The sequence below is a fragment of the Hemiscyllium ocellatum genome, chromosome 8, assembly GCF_020745735.1.
Source record: "Hemiscyllium ocellatum isolate sHemOce1 chromosome 8, sHemOce1.pat.X.cur, whole genome shotgun sequence".
Taxonomy (NCBI): domain Eukaryota; kingdom Metazoa; phylum Chordata; class Chondrichthyes; order Orectolobiformes; family Hemiscylliidae; genus Hemiscyllium; species Hemiscyllium ocellatum.
Genome location: NC_083408.1, coordinates 57,178,044 through 57,192,511, shown reverse-complemented (window position 1 = coordinate 57,192,511; position 14,468 = coordinate 57,178,044). Strand labels below are relative to the sequence as shown.

General features: G+C 40.6%; 1 protein-coding gene across 1 annotated transcript; it reads right to left on the bottom strand.

Moving 5' to 3' along the window:
* Positions 1–12,109: 12,109 nt before the first annotated feature.
* foxa1 (forkhead box A1) lies at positions 12,110–14,137 on the bottom strand. Its single transcript, XM_060828392.1, has 2 exons — positions 14,066–14,137; positions 12,110–13,373 (listed from the first exon to the last, which is right to left on the bottom strand). Exons 1-2 carry the CDS (start codon positions 14,135–14,137, stop codon positions 12,138–12,140), a joined length of 1,308 nt encoding a protein of 435 aa, XP_060684375.1. The 3' UTR covers positions 12,110–12,137.
* Between the last annotated feature and the right edge of the window lie 331 nt (positions 14,138–14,468).

The window sequence follows — 14,468 nt, the reverse complement described above, 5'->3', positions numbered from 1 at the left end:
CATTCCAAAAATATCATCATCTAATTTTTTGGATGCTGGAAACTTGCTAATATTACATGTTGACTAAACTTGTGGGCATGCAGAAAGCTTTCTGAAATGCACCAATTTTAACTAGGAATTTCTGAGATCTATAGTAAAGCATAAAAAAACTATTTGTATTTCTTAAGATAATTTAAGTTTTTATGATCTTACCTCCCTTATATTCAATTTAAAATCATAGCATTTTCACTTGCTAGTTAGAAAATTTCTCACCTATAAGACAAAAGCAAAGTTGTCTTTGTGATTTTTAATGTTTTTATTGGAGCATTGTACTGTGATGTTGTTTGATGGCTCGAATGTTTTACCACGATGTGCATTGATAGTTCATTCATATTTAATATTTTGGTGTTTATTATAATCTATCAGTGGTATTGTTCAGAACCTTCATACTTTTAATTTATTCAGAATTCATACCTTAATCACTGGAGTGAGATTTTTAAAATTGTGTAAATATATTAATGTTGAAAATTATTTTGACTTTTGTGGTGTTTGGGGAATGAGGGTGAATTGTAAGCTTTTTAACACAGTTCGGTCTTCTGTGTCTATTTTAAGTGGGTTTTTTAACTGACATTGTGGAATGGATTGACAAGTGGAAAGTAGTACTGTGACATAATAATTCCACAAATGACACACCAGAAGATATTAACACTTAATATCATTTCAGACACAAAGCTGGGGTTGGCAATTGCTGCTTTTGTAGCAGTATCAAAATGTGTTAATGTTTAATTTGTGCCAAACAGCAGATTAACATGCATACAAAAATCTCCTATTTCTAAATGAGAATTTTAATACTTGCAAAAAACAATAAAATCTTGACTGCTATTCTGAGAAGTGATGGGGAAGGTGTGCTGGCATATTCAAACGCATACAATGTCTTCAAATTTGTATTTGTGTCACCTATAAATCGGCCTACACTCTATGTATTCTAATTATGTGAAGACACGAACTTTTTAAATTGTCAGTACCTCGAATTACAATGCTAATAAAAAGATTAGAAAGAAAGCAAAAGAGAGAAATACCAAATGTGAAATGTTAAAAAGTGCAGAGATGTGTTTGTGTTTAATATGATTCCAATGCAGATTGGTTGCTACGATTCTAATCGAAAAAGGGTGGGTATATGCAGAAATATGGAATGATCCTTTTTCTGGAGATTTACTGACTCAGCTGGAGATGAGAAGGCGACTAAATGAACATTCACGCTTCCATGGGTTTAGTTCTTATCACTTGAGGTTACAGTATTTGTTATCTGAAAGATTTTAACTTTGCCTTTTGCTTCACAACGCAGTTAATGTTCCAATAGACGCAGAAGTGATTAAGGAAACGGCGCAGAGAATTATTCTGCTTAATTAACTCCACACACAAAAAAAAATCATGTAGATACGCTGCCGAATAAATGATTCAGCATTAATGTATGTTTGTCATAAGTACTGAGTCGGTAAATGAATCTTTAATCATGGGGCATTTATGGAGAAAATCTAACGCATAAATGCTGGATAATGCTTGAAAATGGAAATGTTTTTTTTTGTCAGCTCAATGTCGAAATATGATGTCCGAATTTAAATCATTTCAGTTGATTTAGGAATTATTATTCGTCACTAATCAGACAAGTTTTTTTATTCACTGGAATTTTAGTTTAGAGTTTAATAAATGTCATTAAAATCTCTCGAGCGGAAAGATTTAGGAACGGGAAGGGAAGAAAGTTTCCGGTCGTCCTTAAACATTTCTGTGTTTTTCTTTTACACTTGGACGACAATGACTGCGCTTGCTATAAAACAAAACTTTCCTCTTTACATATGAATTAGTGTGTAACATATCTACCTGACTACGATTTTAGATACGCGCCCCGAACGCATTTTATCACTGGGTTTTTACAAGGGATGAGGAGCAGGGGACGCGAGACAGAGAAGCAAAGACTAGAAGCTTTGATCGGTGTACGAGAAATAGACTGTCAAAAATATACTGAAGGGGAGTGGGGTGAGAAAATCGCAATCAATGGTAGTTACGAGATTCTTAAGTGGAAACGTAGCCAATACCGCAAAAGCAGGGTAAAATTACGATCACGTTTGAGGAGACATTGCCTAAAATTGCTATGTATAAGACTGTGCGTACTGTTGAGGATACAGAATACGACCAAAGAGTAAAAATCGTACAAAAGATGAACATGGATACCATGTATAGATTATATCTATGTGTATGAGAGAGAGAGAGAGAGAGTTTTATATATAATATGGCGGAATGGTTGTTTTAACATGAATCATAGCTTGCACGAAATTTAATGAAAAGTTATTGAAAAAAGTTTCTTTCGTCCAAGGACAGAAGTTAATTGTGAGGTTAAATCAAATAGCATTCAACAAAATTCAATTCGGAAAATCCATTGATAAAATGCCACTTCATAACCCTTCAGAGAAATTTTAAGAAAGGTTTAAAGATAGGACCAGATATATGACGAACTGGTGTTTGTAAGTCGGCGTTCTTTGAGCAGATAATGTAAATTATCCCATTGAAATTTTATGTTTGGCATTTTTCTAGATATTCGTAATCTCCAAAATTTCTGTGGATTTTTCTGAAACGGTGGACAGGTAAAATTCGATGATACAAAAAGCTGTCCCTTTGTTTCAGCTCAGCATTTGGTGACTAGCCAATGGTTGCTGAAGGAGCTGGACCACATTTATCAATGCGTCTAGACAGAAATCCAATGTGTTCAATAAAGCTCAAAAATTTTAAAAAAACCGGGCTCAGGACCTTGTAAAGATTGAGTTAAGATCTTTCTCTACGTTTCGCCAAATTGACTTTTGCGGTTTTATTTATTCGCAAACGTAATATTCGAGAACCCTAATAAAGAAGGCAAATCGTGGGCAGTTCTTCATAAGGCAGATTTCAGAAGATTCTGGGCTTGGTGCGACCACATTTATTTTATCTTTTATTTATCAGTATTCGGCCCAAATGAGGATGAACAATATGCCCAACCTTTAGGAATTAGCCAACTGCCTAACACCGCATCCTGTTGAATTGACTCCTAAAACCTACTCAGGTGAATAGAATTAAATTCCACTTGATAATTCTGAAAACAGTTGCTCATGTAAGTTGTATATCAATGGGTTTTGAAAACTAACTATCCAGGATACTATGATCCCAATCATAAATAGTTAATAGTTCGAAAAGATGTCCTCATTTGCTTTCAACTTGAGAGAAATTACACATTTAAGAAGTCATTCTAAAATCACTCAATATAGTTTGGTATAGTTACTGCTGCTGCCGTTAATTTGAAATGATCTTCCTCTTATGTATATGTGAGGTGCTATTTATGTCACTGAGTTTCCAGTTTACGGTACTATATAATTTGTGGGAAATGTTCTTATTGGATCCCTCCGGCTATATGACCGTGTAAGTTTTTTTGTTCTGATAGGAGCTAGCTGCTGAGAGTCCCTCCCCTCCAATAAAAAACACCATTAGATTTTGTAGAATCCACCTCCAACCGTAACCCTGGAGATGGCACAACCTGGGTGTCCTTGCTCTAATACCAAAGAGTCCGCACTGGATGTTTTCTATCCTAAGTCGTTTTCTGTTGTCGATAATCCTATGCTGTCAAATAAATACATTGTCTCAGCTGTTCAGACTGACATCAAAAGAAAATTGCCCATTTGAAAGGGGGTGGGGGGTGGACAATCTTTCTTTTAAAATTTACGCACCCACTAAATGTAAAGCCTTTTGTCAATTATGACACTACCAGTAAATTATTATAGAATAATAACTATATGGAGGGCATTGATGAAGTGATAACGCCTCAGTTGTTGGAAATGCAACAGATTATGTTACACGCTTGCTCATCCAACAAAAGGCGATGAAGCCTGATTAACCAGTTTGAAACCGAAAAGATGTCGACAAGACTACAAAACCACTTTTTATACGGTTTAATTAAAAACGTGTTACGAGGACAGAAAAGATGAATGCGATCTGAGAAAGCGTGGCTGATCCGGTTGCTATAACGACAGTAAATCTTCTACGCCTGTTGTGTTTCATACAGTCCCGCCGCAAACTGCACCTGCTTCTCCCACTCCCCCACCACAACCAAACTCCAGAAACAGTCCAAAACATATTAACGATATCACTGTCAATTATTGTACAAATAATGTCTTCTGTACGGCCAATATTTCAAATTCAGTGTGATGTATTTACTTTAAAAGTGCTCGTTTGCCCTATTATCCGGCGTGTCAAATAGAAACCCCTCCGTGTGTTCTTCACTGGTACTACGTAGATGGTTGTACATTGAGGGACATGGCTATCCTTGTTTTTAAAGAAGGGTTTTGTTGAGCGCAGAAGCTACATTTATCATTGGTATGGATATCTGTGGATCATGGCGGGTTATAATTTGCCCAATATTATACATCCAACATTAGAAGATTCGGGATGAAAGTGACACCCTTGAAACGAATAAATTTGCTTTTTTAGTGCTGATTGTTATCAGAATGTGCTGATTTACTCTCAAATGTGGTGTTTGCAAAATGACACGAGTATCCCCCTAACTCAGTTTTAATCAGTTTAATGCTGGTCGATAACTTGTCAGTTCGGTGCCAGCGACACATACAGCTGAATGACATCTCAATCGTTGCTTCCTCTGAGGTCTGCAATTGTGTTTCATTTTCCAAGTGATTATGTTTCTTCTCTGGCCCACTAAAGACAGTCAGATTGATCTTTCATATTTTAGGGATGCTCTTTTAAAACTGCATGAACCTCTGATAAAGAACAGCTGCACTCCAAGCAGATTTCTTTACGGAGCTTCTCTCCACTTCTCCCACCTCTTTTTTTTATCCCCCTCTTCTGGTCTGAAGGGTATTGCTTTGCTCTTTTCGTTGGCCAAGCACAATTGTGTTATTGGAGATAATGAATTCAATCCCTATCAAAAGGTATTAACACGTCTTTGGCTGTAGTGGGTTTAAAACCAGAAGAAAGAGAACACAAAACTCGCCGAGCCGCCACACTGATAGCTGCTTTGAAATGAAAGGGTTCAGGCATTGTCGTCGAAATTTTTGCCCATACGGCATAAGAAAGAATCGGGGCTTTTGATGGACACATGAGAACTGCCTCATAACGGCAGCAACAAGTAGCACCAAATTCTTCATCCTCCTACTCGCCGGTGTTCTGCCTGCTGATAACATATGTTAGCTTTTAATGCAGGCCCCACGATCTAATTACTTCTGCTCGCTGACTGCACTGGCGTGGAGCTAAATGCTAATTTTCAGGGTGGAAACCCTGTGCAGGGTGCAATTACAATTCGAAATGGAAAGTGAAATTCGTGCAATGTTATAAAAGAGAACAATTGTAACTCGGTCTGGTTCTTTCCTATCTGTTGTCGCATCTAATGAGACCCTAGGGAAGGTCTTCAGAGTCAAGGGGGATGATGGTTTTTTTCCCATTTAAAAACTACCCATAACAAACAAATGTGGGCAAGAAGCGAGGGTGGGTCCAACAGATCACATGACTGCTGTACCTCTGTGAGGGAATGTTATACAATATGCTTTGGGATGGTTGGTCATTACTGATGATATTGACAAAACCAACCTTTGGCTTGTTTCTGAACAAATACAGTGGGCCATTCATTGTTGAAGATTATAGGTTGGTTATTTGCAACAATTACAATATTTGTAACTTGGTTCTTTGCTCAAGGGGAGTAGTACGCGTGGCATTTAGCTTAATAAACTTGAATGTTAATAAATGACGAAAGCAATATAGCCGATATTCATATAATGACAATATCTCACATTTGTGGCAAACTTTCCCTTGTTAGGAACCCTAAAATTTTGAGATTAACGTGCATCCGGACAAAACAATCAGTTAAAGCTTTTTTTCAAATACGTAAAATAAGTATTACAAAGAACATAAACACCAAGTATTCGAATTCTTTCCTGGTTTTTGCATAACATTGCACTTTGTCAACGTCCGCAAATATTTCTTGTTGACTTAACGGTGGAACAGGAATATCCCCAAACTTGGTCTATCACTCAGCTCATATATGCATCGTTACTCGCGGCATAGTTTAATTCAAATTGGTCATTTGAAACAATTCCAAGTCGATCAACTGGCGAATCAAATTGGACTAACGAAAGGAGAGCTAGAAGCTAAGCAGCCATTTAGATGGATTATTGATGATAAACAGGGCAGTCTTAATTCACGATGGGCTCAAGTTTGACTTCCACTGCTATGGCCGTTGTGTATGTGCATCGTTTATGTGCTCTATGGTCACTTGTTTATGTGCACCTTGACCTATGCATATGTCACTGGATATATACGCTATGTCCAGGGTCTGTGTGTGCTATATCCAGTGTACCTGATTTTAAAAAAAGACTCCTCTATAAACAACATCAAATATTACAAATAGTGTGTAAGAGGCGTTAATCTTAAGACTGTACTCAGATTAGCAGTCTGCACGTATTTCTCAGTTTTGATCTTCTGCTCGTAATTTATTTCCAGAACCAGAAACACAAAACACACGCGTAGCAAAATTTAGATTGTTTTCGGTTCTCCGAGCAAAGACGCGGAAATGAAATCTTAATTAAGTGTACACATTCTGATGGAGAGTAGTTCACGGCTGTGTTTGCAGCCGGTACAAACTGTGGTTTTTGGTTATACCTTACACTGTTGTAACTTGTAGTAAATTATTAGACTCCCCCTGAAATAAAAGCAATTGTGTGAGAGAGCGGCCTTTTTCGTTTCATGAATATTGGTAGCGGTTTCCACTGTGGAGTATTTTCGCCTTACAGAGAGACACATTCTTTACCCAGGTAGTGATTGTTAAAACCAGTTCCTGTCAGAGGTCAGGAGACGTTGTTTGTCCTGTTCAAAGTTCGCATTGAAAGTGTCTTGGCCCCAGTCTGGTGGATTAGAAGTCACAAAGAGGCGAAAGAACGAGAGTGAACCCAAGAAGCTTGTGGGATGGAACGAAATGCTAACTATCAGGAGAATACAAAGTCTCCCTTGCTTCAAAGCCGCCTTGGCTGTTTCTGTGCCGTCCTGAAAACTGGAAGATTTGTCTTGGAAAAAAAACACACGGAAAGCCGAGTGTCCAATAACCGACATTGTTCGACCTCGTGTCTCGAAAGTTAGATTCTTTTTTGCGTATTCCACCTGGATATACTGTTCTTTTCTAAGATGGCTTTTTTTTTTGTTTCGAACTACTTTTTTCGCACTAACTTTTAAATCTGAAAAGCGTTTTAATCCAATGTTAGATTGTTGTTTACAGAAATGATCTCTATGTGCCGTGAAAATTGAGAAATAACTAAGAAGGAAAGTGGATGTTTATATGCTGTTCCCTTTGTTAAAATATACTTCAAAAAAATAAGTGTTGCTCTTATATTAGTCTCAAATGTTGGTTATCACAGTTAAAATAAAATCGCCGATGAAATGATTTAGTTATAATTTATATTTACCTTATACTAAGTCACTGGAAATCGAGACAACTGTTCAGCATTTGTTAAGTGTTGACTGTTCCATTGTGAGTTGGTGTTTAATTCCCAGCGTTTGGACGGGACCGCTGATTTGTCTGAGTTAAACTTTGTGTCCTGGTGCTCTTCCTCTTTGAGAGCAGCGCTCGGATTCGTTTGTGCAACTACATTCGCCCGGTCTCTGTTGATCGATTATACGTCAACTTTCGCATTAAAATTTGCAAAATAATCTCTAAATGCATCGATTGGGAGGAAGTTATTTGCGCAAAATTATGATGACAGAAAGTTCAGAAAGATGATTCACGCCACTGCCGTCTCTTTCTGCGCGCAGGTTATTTTTAACCTGTCGTCATCACTTAATAGCACAACGTGGAACGGGTTAAAACCAAAAGTATCGTCCTTTAAAAAAAAGCGACAGTGTTTAGACAAATTAACACACGTGATAATTATATTGAATTGGTTTGTGTACAAAATTACAAAAGTCAGTTGACAATAAGATTAAACAGAATATGCGGTCCAACCCATTTCTCCCTTTGTAATATTCCGTTTTTGATGCACATTTAATCGTACCTGTTTTTCCAACTGTGAGGAGTAATGTAACAGGAATACATCTGGAATAAATTAGAAGGTCTTGTCTTTCAATCAGCGCCGCACCATATTTACTGCATGAAACAGCGCAAGGTTCACGTGTAACCGCCAGTACATTCAGATAGGCGCCATACAAGCCTCGGAATATGGTCCGTCTCATAAAGAAAATTATTAACTCGAAAAAGCTCTTGGCCCCACACTGATAGATTAGAATGCACAAGGAGAAAATAACCGCAGTGAAATAATGGAAGAAGGAGCTAGGAAAACAGAACAATGTTGTCAATGCACTTCTCTTAAAAGCCACACCATTCTTATTTTTGGGAAATTCATTTGAGTCCAATAAAATTACACAAGGTAGTTTCGACCTAACGTTAAGTGCTTTAACTTCAATAACCTTTGTAATTTTCTTCGCTTTTCGATTTGAAGCACGTGTCACTTCTTGCTGGTCCCATTTCCGATCTTTGGAGAGCTGAAAATTAAAACTGCATTAGGACAGTCCGCTGACTGCGAACCCTGAGGATGACAACTCGGTAGATACGTCTATCTTCCTCTCATTAGGTTAATGCATATGTACATTAAAAAATGTTAGACAAATGTTTGATGAAATAAACAAACATCACTCCACTACACGTCATTTCAGTGCCATGTTTGAGAATCGAACAGGACCGATTTTGGCCCCTTTTATAAGCACGTTTATATAATTGTCAGATTTACAGTAAAAGAAGAATCGCTCTGCTGGCGGTGTTGCGATGAAGGCTATCGATGTTCTTGATGGTAAAAGTGGGGGAGGGGAGTGAGATTTGAAGGGCTCTCCGTACTTTGTCTGAACGGTCGGCACTCCCATTGACTTTCGCACCAAAGGAAACAAACACCACCAGAACTTCGATTTTACATTCAACCGTCAGGATTTGACTCTTCTTGCATTATTTGGCATCGAGAACAACCCAAGAACACTCAACAAAACTCTTAAGAACTTATTTTGCCGGGATGTTCTGACAGTATCAGGAGCTAATTTGAATAAGACAATTTTTCTGGTAAGCCAACTGCTATATTTGCAATAATTACTTTTAATCATCGAATCTCAAATTAATATGAAATAAGAAAATATAAATCAGTATCGTAGATCCAATAATCCCTCACATCCAGCAAGCATTGTCAGCCATTATCTAGAGTACAGCAGCAGCTACACACAGCCGGGAAATGTGAATACTAAATTTCGGAATTGAATGCAATACAGTAGTTACTGACTTTTAACAATCTTAATGACTATGCAAACCCTAAAAAAAAGTTTCTCTTGAAAAGCTGAAAACGCACATCCCCAACCAACTCCATGTTTCGCAAATGATTTTTTTTGCGAAAGCGAATGGGATGGAGCAGATTTTGTGGAATTTGGAAACGTAACATACAGCGGGTGGCAGTCAGGCAGAAATTCTCTGTTATTTAATAAAGGAACCTAAAACTCATAGCCGCGAAGTTGAATGGTATACAATGGAATTCTGACACCCATATCTATTAAAAAGTACCGCAACACTTAAAACAAAATCCCTATTCAACCTAATTATTGGAGTTAATTCTCCCTATTAAGGGAAAAAAAATCAACCACTCGCCATCGAAAGTTAACTCCTCACAGAATACTAAACACTAAGAATCAGTTTTTCTATAAATATATTGAACTATGAAGATGCAAACAATTGAAAATGTGGCGCTTTTTTTTACTGCAGTTGTACGCGCACTGATCTACCAGCATGAATGTTCAATGTAATCAGCTACTCACCGTGATTTTCCTCCATTCCCCTGGAAAGATGTTGTTTATAGAAAATAAATTGTAACCTAGCAATATTGATGGTAGCCAGCATGTCCACTTAAGGATAATCCGAAAATTCGCTCTTCTCAATTTCACATTACACTGTTTTTCACTCATCAGGGGACAATTACATTATAATTAAAAGAATCTCACGGTCACTCTGACAATGTGTGTGTCCCGCCAGTGCACAGTGATCAAAGGGAAATCTGGAATCCACTTGTGTGGGTCGAAATTACAATGTGTTTTTGCACTCAGATACAAAGAAATGTAATTCTATCACACATTGTAACATTTGTAACAGACAATGCTCGGAACTTGGTCTCAGCGTGACAAAGGAAAACACAGCAATTGTAGCTGTTCAACACAAACTTTATAAATGATTGGAGACAATACACGCCGTTCGGTCGTGGAAAACATATTGGGATCAGAGGCGACCGTTTCTGAAACAAGGATCAATGATATCACATATATGTATGAAAATGCAATAAACCCATAGATCATTTTAATAACTGACAATCTTAACTAATTTTTAAAATAAGTGTTTTGCAGTCATTGTTTTGTCTTGTGAAATGAAGTCAGTCTCTGGCTTTTCATCTTCAGGAGCAGCGCTTAGACCAGGTTCCTGTTTGAAAATACAAATCCTGAACTGGCATATGGTCTTCCTCAAAATCTTCCGAACCATTCGGTTTTCTTGTGCACTTTGTGATTCAGATGCTCAAAGCCCAAGTACGCTCAATTGAAAACGAAAGACAATGCGCTGGAATTATTACCCTTTGGCCATTCTGATCAAAAATGTGCAAATTAGAATGTTTTATTTTTTAAATGAAGTTCTGGTGTTAATTATAAATTAAACGCAGAGACATAGTAATGAAACTATTCTATTCTATCGAGAGCAGGTTTGAGGAAAATCCGAATACAACTCCAAATACGTTACCCCACATTTGTTCTGTTTTGGGAACGGCCTGCTGGAGTTGATTGAAAATATTAGCAGTGAACCTGATCATTTTTTTATGTTGGAAACGATCACTTGTACAAATAAATATTTGTTGTGTACAAATAATTTGTACACACAAGGGTGGTTTTATGTAGTAGCCAGTGATGAGTAAACTTAAACCATGCCTTTTTAAAAAATATTGTTGCCAATCTCAGTATTCGTGATAGTTGTAATCATTGATTTGATACTGACATTTTCTGAGGAAGGATTTAAGCGCCAGATTTCGGATTTCATCAACAGAAATGGCTTAATCTTACTGTAAATTTGAAGGGAACATTTTTAACTGCTTATTGGTGAGTTACGTGATTAACGACAAAACCACAAAGTTGGTGCGAATTAACCTTTTTATTTTCTCATCAAATCAAAATAATTTTATTCATTTTCATAGAATTACAAATACAAAATTAACAACTCCTTAAATTCCATTTGTAATTTGTATCATTAGTTTTGAACAACTTAAAACTAGAAAGGACCTAGAGTAGATCATGCAATAAATTAGGCACATTGAGAAAAGCTGCAAGAGCCCGCCTGGCTATATGCTAACACCAACATTTCTAGACATCTAAAAACGGGGGAAAGTGCATTAACACTGGATGGAAATAACAGTTAAAAGGCATCGCGGAACGAAAAATAGAGTAACTTTTCCTGGTTCCTGATGCAGGTAACATTTGGTTCATTTTTACAATCAACCCGTTTTTTTCAAAAAAAATTGCAAATGAATCGACATGAACACATGAAACAGGCTTTCGTCTTTTTTTTCACTAAAACTGCACGGCGTCCTGTAGAGTTTTTTTTTAAAGAGCAGTTTCGTAGAATTAACGCACAATTATTGTCTGCAAGCAGCTCATTTTATTTAACCTCCGGTGCTTACCCTAATGCCCTTCTCTCTCCCGCTCGTCTGTTAAGTGGTTAAGACAAGTCTCGGGTTTTGTTTAGAACTGTCGTAACTTGTGGGCAGCCTCTGGGAATGGTGAGTGGACGCGGAGAAAGTACAGGTTCACACAACGAATTCTAGAATTATACAACACGGTTCTAATAAAAAAAATTAAATACATTCTGCAGATGTTTGCGAGATATTCTCCGCGAAATGTACAGTCGTGATTCGTCGTCAAACTCTGCAGGGACTTTGCACGTCCACAGTTTGGATACATATTGAATGTTGTGAAGTAACAGTCTTTGCACACAAAGGTGCAGAAATAGCAATCCCGGGAAAGGGGACAAAGTGTCAATGATGATCTGACGGTTCGAACTCCTTTTGTTTTGGGGTGTAAGACTAAGAGGTGTTGAGAACAGGTCTGGAATACACACCTTGGTAGTAGGAGGCTTCACTGGCCAAGACCGAGGGCTCCATGCTGCCCTTGCCCATGGAGCTGAGGGTCAGCCCGCTGCTCCCGTAGCTGGAGTAATGCATGGCCTGTTCGTAAGCCTTCAAGTCCATCTTGTGATGCTGCTGCTCGGACGACATGAGGTTGTTGATGGAGAACGGGTGGTTGAAGGAGTAATGCGGCTCTCCCTTCAGGTGGTGCACTTGCTGCGAGTCGGCGGCCGACACGTGGCCGAGGGGAGGCGGCGGCGGCGGTGCCCCAGGGCTCAAGCTGAGGGCACTGCCCAGGGCCGGGCCCGAGCTGCCCAGCGGGGCCTGCTGCTGCTGCTGCTTGCCGAGTTCCCTGACCGGGCTGGTGCACGGGCTGCTCGAGTCGCCGAGCGCCGGCGTGCCTTCGGCCTGGGGCAGGGGGCCGGGGCGGGGGCCGGCGGCCGGCGGGCTGCCCTGAGCCGGGGCGCCCTCCTTCCTCGGCCCGTCCGCCCGCAGCGCCGACCTCTTCTCGCACTTGAAGCGCTTCTGGCGCCGCAGGTAGCAGCCGTTCTCGAACATGTTGCCCGAGTCCGGGTGCAGGGTCCAGTAGGAGCCTTTGCCGGGTTTGTCCGGGGAGCGGGCCACCTTGATGAAGCAGTCATTGAAGGAGAGTGAGTGGCGGATGGAGTTCTGCCAGCGCTGCTGGTTCTGACGGTAATACGGGAACAGGTCCATGATCCACTGGTAGATCTCACTCAGGGTCAGCATCTTGCTGGGGGCCTGCTGGATGGCCATGGTGATCAGGGAGATGTACGAGTACGGCGGCTTGGCGTGCGGGTAGCTCCGCCGGAAACTCTTGCTGTCCCGGGGCCGGCTCAGGTTGCTCTGGCCGTACGCCATCGGGCTGAGGGCCGCCGGGCTCAGGCTCGAGTACGGGCTCAGCGCGCTCATGGAGGCCGCCTGGCCGCTCAGGCTCGGGCTCATGGCCGTCATCGCGCCCGTGGCCCCGCCGCCGCCACCACCTCCGCCTCCGCCGCCGCCTGTCATCGCGGCCATAGCCGGGCTCAGCCCCGTGCCCATGCCTGGGTTCCCGTAGGACATGCTGAAGGAGCCCGAGCTCATGCTGCCGCCGGAGCCCATGCTGTTCATGCTCATGTAGCTGTTCATGCCGCCTAGTCCTGGGTTCATCCCGTTCACTGGCACCGCCGAATAGGCCTTCACAATTTAAACAGAAACAGAGAAAAGGAAAGGTGTTAGTCGGGTGGGTCAGGGTGACAAGTTTTATTTTGCTTTATTCAGAGCGCCCTACACCAGCGGGAAAGTTAGCTTCTCCGACGCACTTGGGGGGGTTGGGGAGAGAGGGGGGAAACCCCATCTTCGGGCTCATTTCACTAAACTGAGGTGAGAAAGCCACGCCTCCTAAAATAAAATATAAAATGGGAACAGCTTCCGCCCTGCAGTAAGATACAACAGTGCTACTGGTTATTGTTGATGGTTTGTTAAAATGCCCTGTCTGATCTTTGGCCGGGCTCATAAACACTGCAGCGGGATTGAGAGTGCCTCTCCCTCCCTACCTCCCTCTGATGCCACCCCGTGGTCAGTAACTTTGTGGCTCATTAGCTCCTGTATCGAATACACAAACGCACAACACCAAGCAGGCTTTTTTTGTATTAACTACTATGAACACTATGGTTTGGTATCCCGTCATTTTGAGACATCTAACACCCGCTTGAATATCCTTCGACAGAACACTGTCCGATTTTAAGAAAGAATTTCTCGGCAAAATACCTCTCTGAAAGATGGCTTGAAATTAAATCGCACTATAATCCGCGCTCTTTTATGTGAGCTGTTGGTTGATGCCGCAAGTGACCACCTCAAAATAAGGTGCAACTGTTACTTTGACTTACCTCCTGCGGTTCCCCGTAGTAACTGCTCCAGTCAGAAGCTTCATGTCCTTCCATCTTCACCGCACCTAACATTATGGAGGCAATAAACGAGCATCAAAAGGTTGTCCCAAAAATACAATCCCAGCGCGGATGTAGTCTGCCTGAAGTACAGTGAGGAAGATAGAATGGAGACTGCGAGAGTGAGGAAGTGGTGGGACGCGAACACTTTGAGTGGCGCTGGGGACATGCGTAGTGATTTAACTGCCCACAGATCCTGCCTCCTTTCCCGATTTGCCCAGATCTTTCTATATTTGAATAATCAACTCTCACCTAAGCGTTAGGATACTCTGTTCCTAGTCCTCACCTGCCTTAACTCCTGGCACCGCTCACAATCCAACTGGTTTCCACTCAGCGGGGCCACACT

Bases quoted from the DNA above. Each gene is read 5' to 3' on its own strand.
- foxa1 (XM_060828392.1), bottom strand. From the start codon at position 14,137: ATGTTAGGTGCGGTGAAGATGGAAGGACATGAAGCTTCTGACTGGAGC. The intron at 13,374-14,065 runs GTAAGTCAAAGT...TAAATTGTGAAG, and splicing joins ACTACGGGGAACCGCAGGAG to GCCTATTCGGCGGTGCCAGT.